General features: G+C 49.5%; 1 protein-coding gene across 2 annotated transcripts in view; it reads left to right on the top strand.

Moving 5' to 3' along the window:
• ENPP6 (ectonucleotide pyrophosphatase/phosphodiesterase 6) overlaps positions 1 to 13,786 on the top strand; it is an 81,548-nt gene that overhangs the window by 59,442 nt on the left and 8,320 nt on the right. For both annotated transcript variants that reach the window (XM_040243042.1, XM_040243041.1), the window contains exons 6-7: positions 1,625 to 1,762; positions 12,978 to 13,107. In XM_040243042.1, the coding sequence (XP_040098976.1) occupies positions 1,625 to 1,762; positions 12,978 to 13,107 (268 nt within the window). The remainder of the gene's footprint in view (positions 1 to 1,624; positions 1,763 to 12,977; positions 13,108 to 13,786) is intronic.

Raw genomic sequence — 13,786 nt, 5'->3', positions numbered from 1 at the left:
AGATCTGTCAGTGTGGGGTTGAGGAACACGGTGCCCACAAAGCTGTTCCCCCAGCCTCATCCCCTCCCCACAGAGATGCCCCATGGTCAGCAAGTGCAGGCATTCAACATGCGTGCTCAGCATTCCCGTGAACTCCGCAAGTGTGAAACTGGGAAGAATGCTTTCCACCCTGGCAGCTCTCACAGTCAATGGCTTCTTGCAAAGAAGTTCTGTTTCGTGGGCACGGAGCACCATCCGTGTCTCCAACTTGGTACCTGGGCCTCAGGACGCCAGAGCATCAGCAGCTCGCGAGCTGGGAAGAGCTTCTCACTTCCAATGTGGTGTGTACGTCAGGCAGGTGCAAGCTGCCTAAAGCGGTTGGTGGATTATTCAGGAGCAGGGGCTGTGTTTGGGTGACAGCTCGTCACATGATGGGCACAAGAGTTTGTGAGACTCCCTGCATGCCATGGGATTTTCCACTTAACTAAAATCTTTCTGGGGGTGCACCACCCTCCTTTCCTTAAGAATTACGGGTTTTCTATTATAGGAAATCATAACTCATAGGGCCATTATAAACTCTCTACCAAGCAGCCTAAAGACTCATTATTTTTCAGAGTTGAGTGGATAAACTCACTTTTCTATTCAGGCCTACCCAGGAAGGAATGCCTGATTTAGCTAAGCATCAAAGAATGAACATCAGCCAGTTGATTTTAATTTTAGCCATACAGACTTAAGCTGCTGTTAAATACTGAAAATACGTATGGGGTTTACGTCTTCGTCAGATCAGCAGTGTAATTAATGGCAAACAGTTACTAGTACTTTATTTTGGGGGGAGCCACATGGCATGTGGGATCCTAGTTCCCCGACCAGGGCTCGAATTCAAGCCCCCCTCTACTTTGGAAGCGTGGAGCCCTAACCACTGGACTGCCAGGGACATCCCTACTAGTTCTATTAGAAGCAAGTGTAGGTAGGACATGCTCTAGGTCTAATCAAAGAATGAATGCACTTCTTTGACCTTGGGGGTATTTAATCCCAGGCAGACCAATTTCCCATTCATATTTTAATTTTGCTATAGTATTTTTGACTTCAGTTCAGTTCAGTTCCGTCGCTCAGTCATGTCCGACTCTTTGCGACCCCATGAATCGCAGCATTCCAGGCCTCCCTGACCATCACCATCTCCCGGAGTTCACTCAAACTCATGTCCATCGAGTCCGTGATGCCATCCAGCCATCTCATCCTGGGTCATCCCCTTCTCCTCCTGCCCCCAATCCCTCCCAGCATCAGAGTCTTTTCCAATGAGTCAACTCTTCACATGAGGTGGCCAAAGTACTGGCTGGATCTCCTTGCAGTCCAAGGGACTCTCAAGAGCCTTCTCCAATACCACAGTTCAAAAGCATCAATTCTTCAGCGCTCAAACTAGACAGACCTTTGTTGGCAAAGTAATGTCTCTGCTTTTGAATATGCTATCTAGGTTGGTCATAACTTTTCTTCCAAGGAGTAAGCATCTTTAATTTCATGGCTACAGTCACCATTTTTGACATAAGTAAGTTTTTATAAGAGGATCCTCTCCACCAGGTCCAATATATGGTCAATGCATATGTAAGAAAGAGAATGCAAACCTGGTCCTTCTTGGCTCTCTTTACAGATATATAACAAAGTGAGGCGAGTGGAGCACATGACTGTCTACGAGAAGGAAGACATTCCGAGCAGGTTCTATTACAAGAAAGGGAAGTTTGTCTCCCCTCTGACCCTAGAGGCCGATGAAGGATGGTTCATAACTGAGGTAAACATAAAACACACGACGAGACATCCATGATACAAATTCTATCAAACAGCCAAAGGGAAATAATTACTCACCTTTCCACTTGAAAATGTTCATTTTTTAACCCAACTTTCTCATTGGCTGTGTTATTTCCTTCTTGAGAAAATTGAAAGGCTTGGTCAGATGACTGCAGATGCAAACGGGAGGCTCCGACCCAGAGCCAAGGTTTAGACTTCGTGGCTCCAGACTTGTTGTATTTTAACGAAGGGGCCTTAACTCAATTACCCAGGCTTACAATGTAACCTATTCAGTTGAAAGTGGAACAATTACTGCAAACCAAAGCAATTGCTTTAGGGCAGCGAAGAGCCGGGAGAGGCTCCGCTTTGCTTTCACCTTAAAGAGCAGTGACTGGCAAACAAAAGTCCGCAGGCAGGTCCAGGTCTCTCGGGTTTGCCAACTTGATTTTACAGAGCTTCTCTTGCCTTCTGAGTCCAAACCCTAATTGCCTGATGCCCTAAAGACCTCAGCAGCCTTCTCCTTCTCTGCCCGGACCCCATGCTCATTAGTCTTTTGCATCAACTTTGATACCTAGCCAGATGGGAAAGCCCACCCCCTACCCTCTTCCAGAGGAATCTGCGGTCCCGTGTACAGTCAGTTCCCAGACAGGGCCTGAGTCCTTGTCGGTATGAATTTGAAGCTGGGCTGCAAACTGATCAGACTAGAGGGTAAAAGGGAGTGGCAGATGTTGGCACAAGAGGGTCGTTGTACTGTTGAATTTGAGGTTACGCATCTCTAGATTCAAACAACTGCAAATCAGAAATATTCCGGGGGGAAAAGATTCCCGAAAGTTCCAAACAGCAAAGCTTGAATTTGCTGAGTGTCGGCAACTATTTACATCACGTTTCCATTATATTTATAGCTATTTATATCACATTGCATTGCCTGCGGTATCATAAGTAATCTAGAGGTGATTTAAGATACACAGGAGAAAGTGTGTCCTTATATGCAAATGCTGTGCCGTTTTGTATAAGAGGCTTGAGCATCCATGGAGTTTGGTACCCAAGGGGGTCATGGAAACAGTTCCCTGTGGACACTAAGGGATGATTATATCAGACCTAAGACTGGAATTTAATCTGCCAGAGTGAGGGCAGGTGGCCATCAGCAGAAATACTGATCAGGCAAATGAATGGACATCTAGGGACTCAGGTATGGAAAACGGGGATTCCCTGATGTGAACTGCAGTTTACAAAACTGGTTCTGAGCTTCCTAGAAGCCAACTCAAAGAGTAAAGTGCAATGAATATACAGTATATATTACTGTAACTCAAGGTGTATATAACATAAAAACATAAATGTTTCCTTAGAAAATCATGGCGGTCCCCGGTCCCCTTAAGAGAAATTTAGATATCTTTTAGCCAGTCTTTTGTGGTACCTTAGTCTCCTAGACTGAATATCTTAATCATTTTACTGTCTTCGAATTTACAGATTTTTATTTTTAAGATTCACATATGAAAATAATAATCTGATTCTTAGATTTAATAATCTAAGGATTTTAATTCCTAGTTAAAATTTATAATTTTATAATTCATAAATTATAATTTTAAAAGTTATAATTTCTCATTTTAATTTATAATTTCTGATACTTAGATTTAATATTGGGGTTTTACTCTATCTTCTGAAAAATCCTAAAAGCGAGCACCCATTCTTTCCCTGCTTAGATTTTTTTTTTTCTTTTACATCTCCCTGATGTTTACTAAACTTACTTGACTACAGAGAATTGAAAACGTCGCTCTATGCCCCTGTTGCTGCTCTGTGCCAGGACTATTAATCTACCCCCATTCTTATTTGCAAAATCTCTCCCCACGTGGTGACAGAACGCTGTGTTTGCTCTGTGGCCTCCGTACCGCTGCCCAGCACGTGATCTTGGGTTGCATCTGCAGCAGGACAGTTTCTCAGCTTTAAAAGCAGCTGCTCTGAGTCTAGGTTTGGCTAGCAGAGGAGCCTTTTTTTTCCTTTCTGGCTTAAATATGAAAACAGCTGAGTCAGGACAAATTGCTGCTGGTTGGGGCCAATAAAACAGAATCCCATCTTTCCTTCCTTTTCCCCTACAACCGCCATCCCATAAACATGCAAGATTTAGTTTCCTTGGCAAAAATGCCCTTCCCATATAAACACCAACTTTTGGCCACCAACTTAAGTTCTGCAGGCTCTTAGGCAGCTGCTCCAACAGGAAGATGCCATTGAGTTCTTTCTGTTTTTTTATTTTTATTTTTTAATGGTTGCTTGGAGAGCTGTCACTGACAAAGATAAAGGCAGGGAAACAGATTGACTTTGTCACCTGGAATGGCACCATTATCCTGACATTATAAAAGCAAGGCCCCCTGCCCAGTGGCTCCCACAGTTTGTTTTTCATTGTGAGAGTTAATATACAGACTGGATTTCCAGCTAGTGCCAGCACCTTCTCTGGCCTCCTCTCCTACAGGGGCAGGAAGCTGAATGTGTTCATTTTCCCAGAGGACTAACCATGAAGTAGCAGAAAAGAAAAAAAAAAAAAAAAAAACCCAGGCCACCTGCCTAGGTTAAGCCCCAGCCAGTCACACCTGCCAAGCTCCTTTCTTCAAGCATGGAAACAGGGCTTCCTAAATGGTGCCTCCACCCCTCTGTCTCCCTAAGACCTGGTCACCATCCTCTGTAAACCCTCTCTTTGCATGTCCTTGTCAGGGGACACACCGTCACTGGAGCTCTTGAGCTATGCACGTGGCCGCACTCACCCATCCCCAGCCCATGGGGTTTCCCCACAAATCTTTTCATCCACCCAGGCTCTGCATCCATCCCTCCACCAGGGGGCACTTAGTAAGGGGCTGGGCAGGCTGTGTGCAGGCCGCTCAGTTGTGTCGGACTCTTTTTGACCCTTTGGACTGTAGCCCACCAGGTTCCTCTGTCTATGGGGTTCTCCAGGCAAGAATATGGGAGTGAGTTGCCAGTTCCCTCCTCCAGGGGATCTTCCCGACCCTGGGATTGAACCCACGTCTTCTGCGTCTCCTGCATCGCCAGCAGATTCTTCACCCACCGAGCCACTGGAGTTGTCAGAATGTCTAGGGTGGTCCAAGACCCTCAGGAGGAGGCCCAGATGCTTCCCGGGGTGGAAGCTCCTTGAGGGCAGGTCTGTAGCATCTTAGCCTGGGTTTTCCTCTGTGGAACCTGGTACATGGCAGAGACTCAGTACCTGTTTGTGGAATACGAAATTAAGAAATGAATTCATAAATAGAGACAGTTGGTTCTTGATTACTTGTTGTTATTGTTCAGTCGCTCAGTCCTGTCTGACTGTTTGCAACCCCATGGACTGCAGCACGCTGGGCTTCCCTGTCCTTCATTACCTCCCAGAGTTTGCTCAGACTCACGTCCATTGAGTCAATGATGCCATCCAACCATCTCATCCTCTGTCACCCCCTTAACCTCTGGCACTCAATCTTTCCCAGCATCAAGGTCTTTTTGACAAATTGTTTACTTTATAGGCAATAAATCAGTGACTAAGGACCCAGAGGGGAAAGCTAAGTCAGGCCTTTCACCTGGACTAATTGTTAGTAGCCCTAGAAGAGATTTCAACAGAGAAAAGGTGTTGAAACCACCAGTGGCCATTGTCCTGGCCCAGTTAGCCCCCAGCTGGAGTCCAGGGGTGGGCGGACACCTCAGCTGTCCCCGGTCCCGCTCAGCTTCAGGGGCTGATTCCCATGGCCTCTCCTGGACAGTGTCCCCCTCCTGACACCACACTCAGAAAGGCGGCCAGATGCGGCCAGAAGCTGGGGAAAGATCCTGAGACGGGGAGCGGCACTGTGGATCCTCCGGACTCTCATCTGCGTGGAGAGAAATGCAGCAAATGCAGGCTTCAGCTTCCAAAAAAAGGCCTATATTGGTCTCCCGAGGAAAGATTTATTTCAAAAACCGGCAAAGGATATGAAATGCCAGGCTCAATTCTCAGGCCTGGGATTGAGCGGCAGTTAGGCCCTGGGCCCAAAATACTTGGGGAAATCAAGACAAGCTGGAGAGCGTGGCTCCTGAGTTTTAGCGGCAGCCGGAGCGGTTTCCCGCGGGCCTGAGATGCCGGAGGCCCAGGATGCCTGCGTCGGGGGCTGGAAGCCGCTTGCCTTCTGGCGGCGACCAGGGTCATCGCCGTAAGTCGTCGGAGGGCGCGCGATGCCCTCCTCACCCTCGGCGGGCTTCAACAAGCACGATCTTGGGGGAAAGAAGTAGAAGGAAGCTCACCCGCTGGGCACCCTGCTCCAGCTCTTTTCTCTTCTCTGAGGAATTCTGCCGCCTCTGGGCCCTGCTGCTCCCGCTGTTCGGCATTTCCCAATTTCCAGAACGAGGCTGTGCGTGGCAGTGGGCTTGCCAGGGTGAGACCGGGGCCTGGGGCCTAAGGCATTAAATTCTGCTTTAGAAAGAGGCGGCCTTCTAAGACGGAGAAACAGTTGGGGGGACTTGTTTTTGTAGCAGTGTGGCAAACACACATCTGAGGGTCTGTGACCACCGCTCCAGAGGGCTCTGAGGAGTCACCCCACAGGAAGCCTCTTGGGAGGAGGGTTTAAAACAGTGATGCCACAAAGCTTGAGACATGGCGCTTTGTCACCTAGCTCGACCTTAACCCTGGCAGCAAAACCCCGGAGCCAGCCAAACCGTGCTCCCTTCCACAAGAGTCCCGACTGAGGCCTCTCCCGAGACATCACTGGGTGCCTTTTCCAGCCTGAGATGCTGTGAGCTTATTGCACTGTGGAGGGCACGGGAAGCTCCTGTTACAACCCTGTCCTAGGGGAACAAGGTCAATTTCATTTGTATTAGGCCCGTCACACACCTTAGACAGGGGTTCACATGTTACTTACTGATTTTAATTGGACCTGATTTCACCTTTGTTCCCCAGCACCCTAGACACGGGGTGAGAGGCCTCATCCAGAGAAGGAGGGAACACTCAGGTCCCTGACCCCACTTCTCAGCAGGAATTACACTTTCAGGGGCTGACATGAGGGGTGGCGGTCAAGATGGGTAACCATCAGTGAATCTGGCGCCGGCCAAGGATACTGGAAAAGCCAGTCGGCCGCCATGATTCCTCTTTGGAAAGCACCCCGTGTGAGCGACTCCGAGCCTGACTCTGCACCCACGGCGGCTGAAACACAGACTCAGCGTGACAACCAGCGTAAGACAAAGCATTCTCAGGAAAGGACAGATAATCGTTGAACACAGCCCGGGACAAATGCCAGGTGAAAGACTCCCAGCGGTTTCTAGGACGGACAATGCATCCCAGCCACCCAGGGGATGACTATTAAATAGACAGGGTCGCCGCCTTACCCACCTGCGAACCCAAACACCCAAAGTGAGACTCTGGATAAACTCAGGGTGCTGTGTGCACAGCCAGCCTTGGGATCCAGCGGTGTAGACAGTGAGTTTCCAGGGAAAGACGGGAGAGGAGGTTATTCAGGCAGAGCAGGGCCACGCAGACAAGGCCCCCACCAGCACCTGTGGTCAGGGGACGGAACCCACGGAGGATGGATTTCCACCTTCTCAGCCATCAGGGGAGAAGTCATTTTGGGGTGTGAGGCGAGAGCTGGTGTCCAGATGTTTTCCCAGACCTGGTGACCCTCCTGCCTCCTAAGGAATCATTTTCTCTGTGGCTTAGCTACTATTTTCTGATCTGCACCCAGCGGAAATTGAAAGGAGCCGGTGAGAACAGCACGTGCTAATATAGTCTCCAAATACAACGGTGCGAAGTGAGTAAATGCTGGACAGTTCAGCAAAGCAAGTGCCTCGGCCACAGACAGACGGCAGTGACTGCAGACTGTCCAGGCCGCCCTCTGCTTCTCCCTGGCCTTCCATCACTCCTGTCACCCTGACCCTCCTTCCCAGCGCCACCCCCATTTCTGACTGTGCCCCCACACCACCCCCGACAGCTCAGCTCAGCTCTAGAGAGGAATCCAAAAATGCCGAGTCAAACAGATGGGTGCTGGCAAGTGCCGAACAAACTTCATTAACTGGTTTGCTGATCTGGGGGGTAAACAGTGAAGGCTACTTTCTTGTTGTTGTTGTTAATGCCACGGATGAATGAGACGAAGATCTAGTCTAGAACCCAAAACACTCATCTCACAAGTAATCGCCTGGCTTCCCCAGTTCAGCAAGCTTCTGGCAGGCGTTTGGTGGTGAGCTGGTAGTGGAGCGAGGCATCAAAAATACAAGGCAGGCAGCAAATACTAGAACATACGTCTATAAACACAGTAACAGCCGTTCCTCAGTGTTCCTCCTGGGGAACAGTTTCCGGGTCCTTCCCATTAGAAACGATGAGCTAGTTTAGGGGCTCATAAATGGGGGGGTTCCTGGCACTGCTATCCACCCCTGTACAGAGGAGGGGTACCGGAAGGTGCTGGACAAATGACACTCAGTGAAGATTTTATTTGACTTGCCAAGAAAGTGTTCATTACAGAATCACCAACTTGTCCCGGCTTGCCCAGGTCAGTCATATTTTTTTGGCATCCCTGAAACTCCTCAGTCCTGGGCAAACCAGGACGGTTGGTCAGCCCCTCTGACTGGCACAACCTCCTAGAGAAACCGCCTCACTCCTTCCAGCATCCTCACGCTGCTTCTTTCTCATGCTCTTCCCACGTGCAGTCACTACACAAGGTCCCCGGGCCTCGCAGGGACTCCTCTGTGTCCACACTGCCCCAACTCAGACACACACACACACACAGACACACAGACACACAGACACACACACAGACACAGACACACACACACACACACACACACACACACACACTTCATCTGGAGGGCCCTGGGCACCCCAGGATGTCGCTAGGTGGTGCTGTGTGGTGGTCCCTGGACCTGGGAGGTTCAGGAGGGATGGAGGCCCTGGGGATGTAGGAGGTGTGGAGCACCTCACCAGCAGGGCTGCACGTGTGAGGTGTGCATTACAGGGCTGCACAGGCCTGCACTGGTATGATAATGTGGGGGCGGGGGTTGGGCAGTGGGAGGAGACACAGGACCAAGTGAATCAGTAAAAGCCACCAGGAAGGACAAGGGAAAAATTCATCAACTCCCCTTCTTGAGGTTCATTAAGTCATTTAATTAGATTATGTCATGTAACCCACTCAGTCTGATTATGTCAAGTAATCCGTTCAATCACTTAGCTTCTCACATAACTAACTAGCCAGGTTATTATTACTTTTTAAAATCAGTAAACATAGTTGTTTCAAAAAAAAAAAAGACAAGAACAGTTGTTTCAGCAGAGCAACTTGTCATGTTAATAAAAATACCAGTGGCTTTATCTGCAATCATACAAATCTTCCGTCATCTTCAGGGCTGAGATGCCTCGTTGCTGTATGTTTGCATGTGGAAGTTAGACTGGAATTTTCATATCAGGCAGGCTTCGTCTCCCTTCCACCTGTCCCTCCCCCATGGGACATATGTGTCCCACGGGGTTCACGATTAGTGACACTGCTGGTGACGTGTCCTACCGAGTCCTGCAGCAATCACTGCCTTGTAGACTGGGGTGGGGAGGGGAGCAGCACATAAAATTAGCAAACGAAGCTAACTAAGCTGGCATGTGTTGTGAGCATGACCACAAAGAACAAAAGAGGGTATAAGCTAGAAATGCAGTAAGTTAATAAATATATTCCCATGGAAAAATACAAGTTACAGCTGGAGAAGGAGGGATGGAAATTGAGGAAACAGAGAGTCAATGAAACAGTGCGATTTGGAAAGTAGTAATGCCAGGGAGCGATTTATGGGGTGAGACGGGACAGCCGTGAATGTGATATGACAGCTAAATAAGCAAAGGAGGGATCAACCCTGCTGCACAAGCCCGGAGCACCTCACCCTGCAGCCGGTGGCATCTGGAGACTGCTCCCGGCTGTTTGTCGAGCACCTACTGTGTGTCGGGCTTAGCACACAGTCAGGTTATCCCTCAGAGTCTCTGAGGCGGGTGTTGTCACATCCAGCAAGGAAGCTGAAGCTTGGACAAGAGATGCAGCTTGCCCAGGATCACAGAGTTGGAAAGCAACAAACCGGAATTTAACCCACATCCTATTCAAAATCTCATCTCCATACTGGCTGCCACTCAGTGAATGAAGCGGCAAGGGACAGGCTGTAGGAGCCCTGCAGTGACCTCTGGCTGTGGGGTCCTGGAGGTGCACAAAGACCAGGAGACTGACGCCCTGGCTTCCAGGCCCAGCCCTGCCTCCCAACAGCTGTGTGACTTTAAGAGTGTCACTTAACCTCTCTGTGCCAAAATGGGGAAAAAAAATACTGTCCACAGCAGGAGGTGTTGATGCCTAAGTGGATGTCGGGGGAGGCTCTCAGTGAATCGCATGGCACACAGAACGGCATACATGTGCTGTTACAAGCCTTGTGAAGGCGTGAGTCTCTCAGTCGTGTCCGACTCTGCGACCCCACGGACTTTAGCCCACCAGGCTCCTCCGTCCATGGGATTCTCCAGGCAAGAACACTGGAGTGGGTTGCCGTTCCTTTCTCCAGGGGATCTTCCAACCCAGGGATCGAACCCAGGTCTCCTGCATTGTAAGCAGATTCTTTATCGTCTGAACCACCAGGGAAGCCGACCTGTAAATCCCTGGTCCTTGAGCTGTGCTGCTTCCACGCATTCATCACGACTAGTCAGTTCTACCTCCTGCATTTGGAAAACTTGTCATATTAAACCCTGTTGAGCCAGAAGATGATCAGACTATCAGGAATGAAGGCTTAGTCTGCCTCAAAGAGCTCGGTTTGTGTCCAGCTGGCTACAGTCTCCTCGGGATTTGCACAACCTCCTGTGAGCTTTGCTGTCTCTCAAGTAAGCTGCTACAGCCTAGGAAAATTTAGTTCTGAAGGAAAGACGGGTGACAGGGCAGCAACAGGTCTGGAAGCCATCCCAAATGAAGAATGGTCAAAGGATGTGAAGATCCACAAGGCACGGAGGAGAGGAACATGGGGCCATCTTCAAAGGCTGGCTCAATGGAGAGGAGGACTTCTGTGCTTGGAGTCGCTCCTCGGGGTGGAGCTGGACAAAGAGAAGACAGGGCTGATTCCTCCAGTGGAGGGGCCCCTGGGGTGGTGCAGGCCCGCTGCCTCTGGGCTTCTGAGGCTGGGCTAGGAAAATGAAGCGATTCCACCAGCCGCTGTGTTTGCCGGCAACATTTCTCTCACAGCAACCGGGTGTCCTACCATTTCAATTCTACTCTGACACCACCCCAGGTTAGAGCAGACCCATACTTTAAAGGCTCCGGCCCACAAGACAGCCCGCACATCTGAATGCTCGTCACAGTCCCGGGTCCCCAGGCTGCCCACACTTGTGTCTGACTTGGCCACGAATCTGAGGGTTCTCACCACACGCCTTCGGCTTTGATGATTCACTGAGATAAATCGCAAAACTCAGAGAGTTGCTACACTCATGATGACAATCTTCTTATAAAGGGTGCTACGCAGGGGCAGGCAAATGGAAGAGAGGCCCAGGGCACGCTGTGGCGGTGAGGGGCGCCGAGAACCCAGGTCGGGGGCACCAACCTCCCATCACTGTGTGTTCATTAACCCAGAAGCTCCCCAGACCCTGCTGTTCCTGGGGGTTTATGTGGGGTCTCACTGTGTTGGCTCAGGTAACAAAATCATTACCCACAAGGCTGAACTCAGTCTGAGAGATCAGAGGATAGGGGATGGAAGTTCTAGCTCTCTTCTTGGTTCTTCTGGTGACCAGCCCCCATCCTGAAACTATCTAGCCCCCCCACCCCAAAGATCATCCCATCATCCCATTAGCATAAACTCAGATATGGGAACTAAGGACTCATCATGAATAACAAAACACCCCCAGCACTCAGGAAATTCCAAGGGTTTAGGTGCTCTGGCCTAACCTGCCTCTTGAGAAATCTGTATGCAGGTCAGGAAGCAACAGTTAGAACTGGACATGGAACAACAGACTGGTTCCAAATAGGAAAAGGAGTACGTCAAGGCTGTATATTGTCACCCTGCTTATTTAACTTCTATGCAGAGTACATCATGAGAAACGCTGGACTGGAAGAAACACAAGCTGGAATCAAGATTGCCGGGAGAAATATCAATAACCTCAGATATGCAGATGATACCACCCTTATGGCAGAAAGTGAAGAGGAGCTAAAAAGCCTCTTGATGAAAATGAAAGAGGAGAATGAAAAAGTTGGCTTAAAGCTCAACATTCAGAAAACAAAGATCATGGCATCTGGTCCCATCACTTCATGGGAAATAGATGTGGAAACAGTAGAAACAGTGTCAGACTTTATTTTTTGGGGCTCCAAATCACTGCAGATGGTGACTGCAGCCATGAAATTAAAAGACGCTTACTCCTTGGAAGAAAAGTTATGACCAACCTAGATAGCATATTCAAAAGCAGAGACATTACTTTGCCGACTAAGGTCCGGCTAGTCAAGGCTATGGTTTTTCCTGTGGTCATGTATGGATGTGAGAGTTGGACTGTGAGCTGAGTGCCAAAGAACTGATGTATTTGAACTGTGGTGTTGGAGAAGACTCTTGAGGGTCCCTTGGACTGCAAGGAGATCCAACCAGTCCATTCTGAAGGAGATCAACCCTGGGATTTCTTTGGAAGGAATGATGCTAAAGCTGAAGCTCCAGGACTTTGGCCACCTCATGCGAAGAGTTGACTCATTGGAAAAGACTCTGATGCTGGGAGGGATTGGGGGCAGGAGGAGAAGGGGACAACAGAGGATGAGATGGCTGGATGGCATCATGGACTCGACGGACATGAGTCTGGGTGAACTCCGGGAGATGGTGATGGACAGGGAGGCCTGGCGTGCTGCTATTCATGGGGTTGCAAAGGGTCGGACATGACTGAGCAACTGAACTGAACTGAACTAGGTGCTCTGGGCCAGGGAACCTGGGACAAAGGCCAACTCTATTTTTTATTATACCACAGGTACACTTTCACGTCCCTTCTGTCTCTGACACGCTATGTTTAGTGGCTCTGAAACTGATTACGAGGCACAGTTCAGCCCAGTGCAAGAAGAGACTTTCAGAACTAGGGCTCTCTGGCAATTTAACGGGCCACCTCTAAAGGTTTGAGCTACCTGGAGTGGGAAGTGATCCGGCTGAGGTCGGACAACCCTGGCTGAGGCCCCTGAGCAGGAAAGCCCTGCGCTGGGTGGGTGGTAGTTTGAACCTGATGCTTGCTCGCCCCCTGGCCTGGTCACAGGTTGATGTCAATGCCTTGTTGATTTCAGAATCGAGAGTCGCTTCCATTCTGGATGAACAGCACTGTCACCCGCAAGCCTGAAGGCTGGCACTGGGGCTGGCACGGATATGACAACGAGCTCAGAGCCATGAGGGGCATCTTCCTGGCCTTCGGACCTGGTAGGCGAGATCTTAGTCACTCCTCCCCCAAGGCATCAGGGGCTGACGGCGCTCGGAAAGGCTGGAGCGATTTCTTTACGGATCCTCTTTATGAGCAAAGCTGAGCAAAGCCAGCCGGTCTCCACGAAATGTCTTTAGCTGGCTTGCTTTCAAATGCTTCTTGGGTTTGGCAAACGTGGCCAAATACTTCTCCCTGTAAGTTTTAAATCTCAAGCACAGTGAGGAAAATGTATTCCACATGTTTGTGATTCATTTTTTACTTAATTCATCAAAACATCCCTTCACAGCCATCTGATGTCCAAGAAAGCTTATCAGGCACCAGGTTGCTGACAGCCACAAGTCCCAGAGTCGAGGTGTTCGCTTCACAGGGTCTGACACTTCCACACTTCCTCCCTGTCTAGAGCGGCCACCCCTGTGCGGGTCATCCAGTCTAGGGCCCACCAGAAGCTAGGATGTGCTCACGGCAGGCTAGGAAACGGTTTTGTGACTCCCTTTGAGGATGAGCCAGAATGACTTCTGCAGTGTCTAGGATGAGAGTGAATTGACTTTGCCTTCTTGGACCTGATGGCTTCCTGGGTCTGGAAGAGAGGTGAGGCAGAGGGGGGTCCATTTGGTCATTTGCTTTAATTAACACAGCACTGTAAAATTCACATTTTGGAAAAGTTTATCAAACGCTCTA

Source organism: Oryx dammah, unplaced genomic scaffold (genome assembly GCF_014754425.2).
Source record: "Oryx dammah isolate SB20612 unplaced genomic scaffold, SCBI_Odam_1.1 HiC_scaffold_7, whole genome shotgun sequence".
Lineage (NCBI taxonomy): Eukaryota > Metazoa > Chordata > Mammalia > Artiodactyla > Bovidae > Oryx > Oryx dammah.
This window is presented reverse-complemented; position numbering and strand designations above follow the sequence as displayed.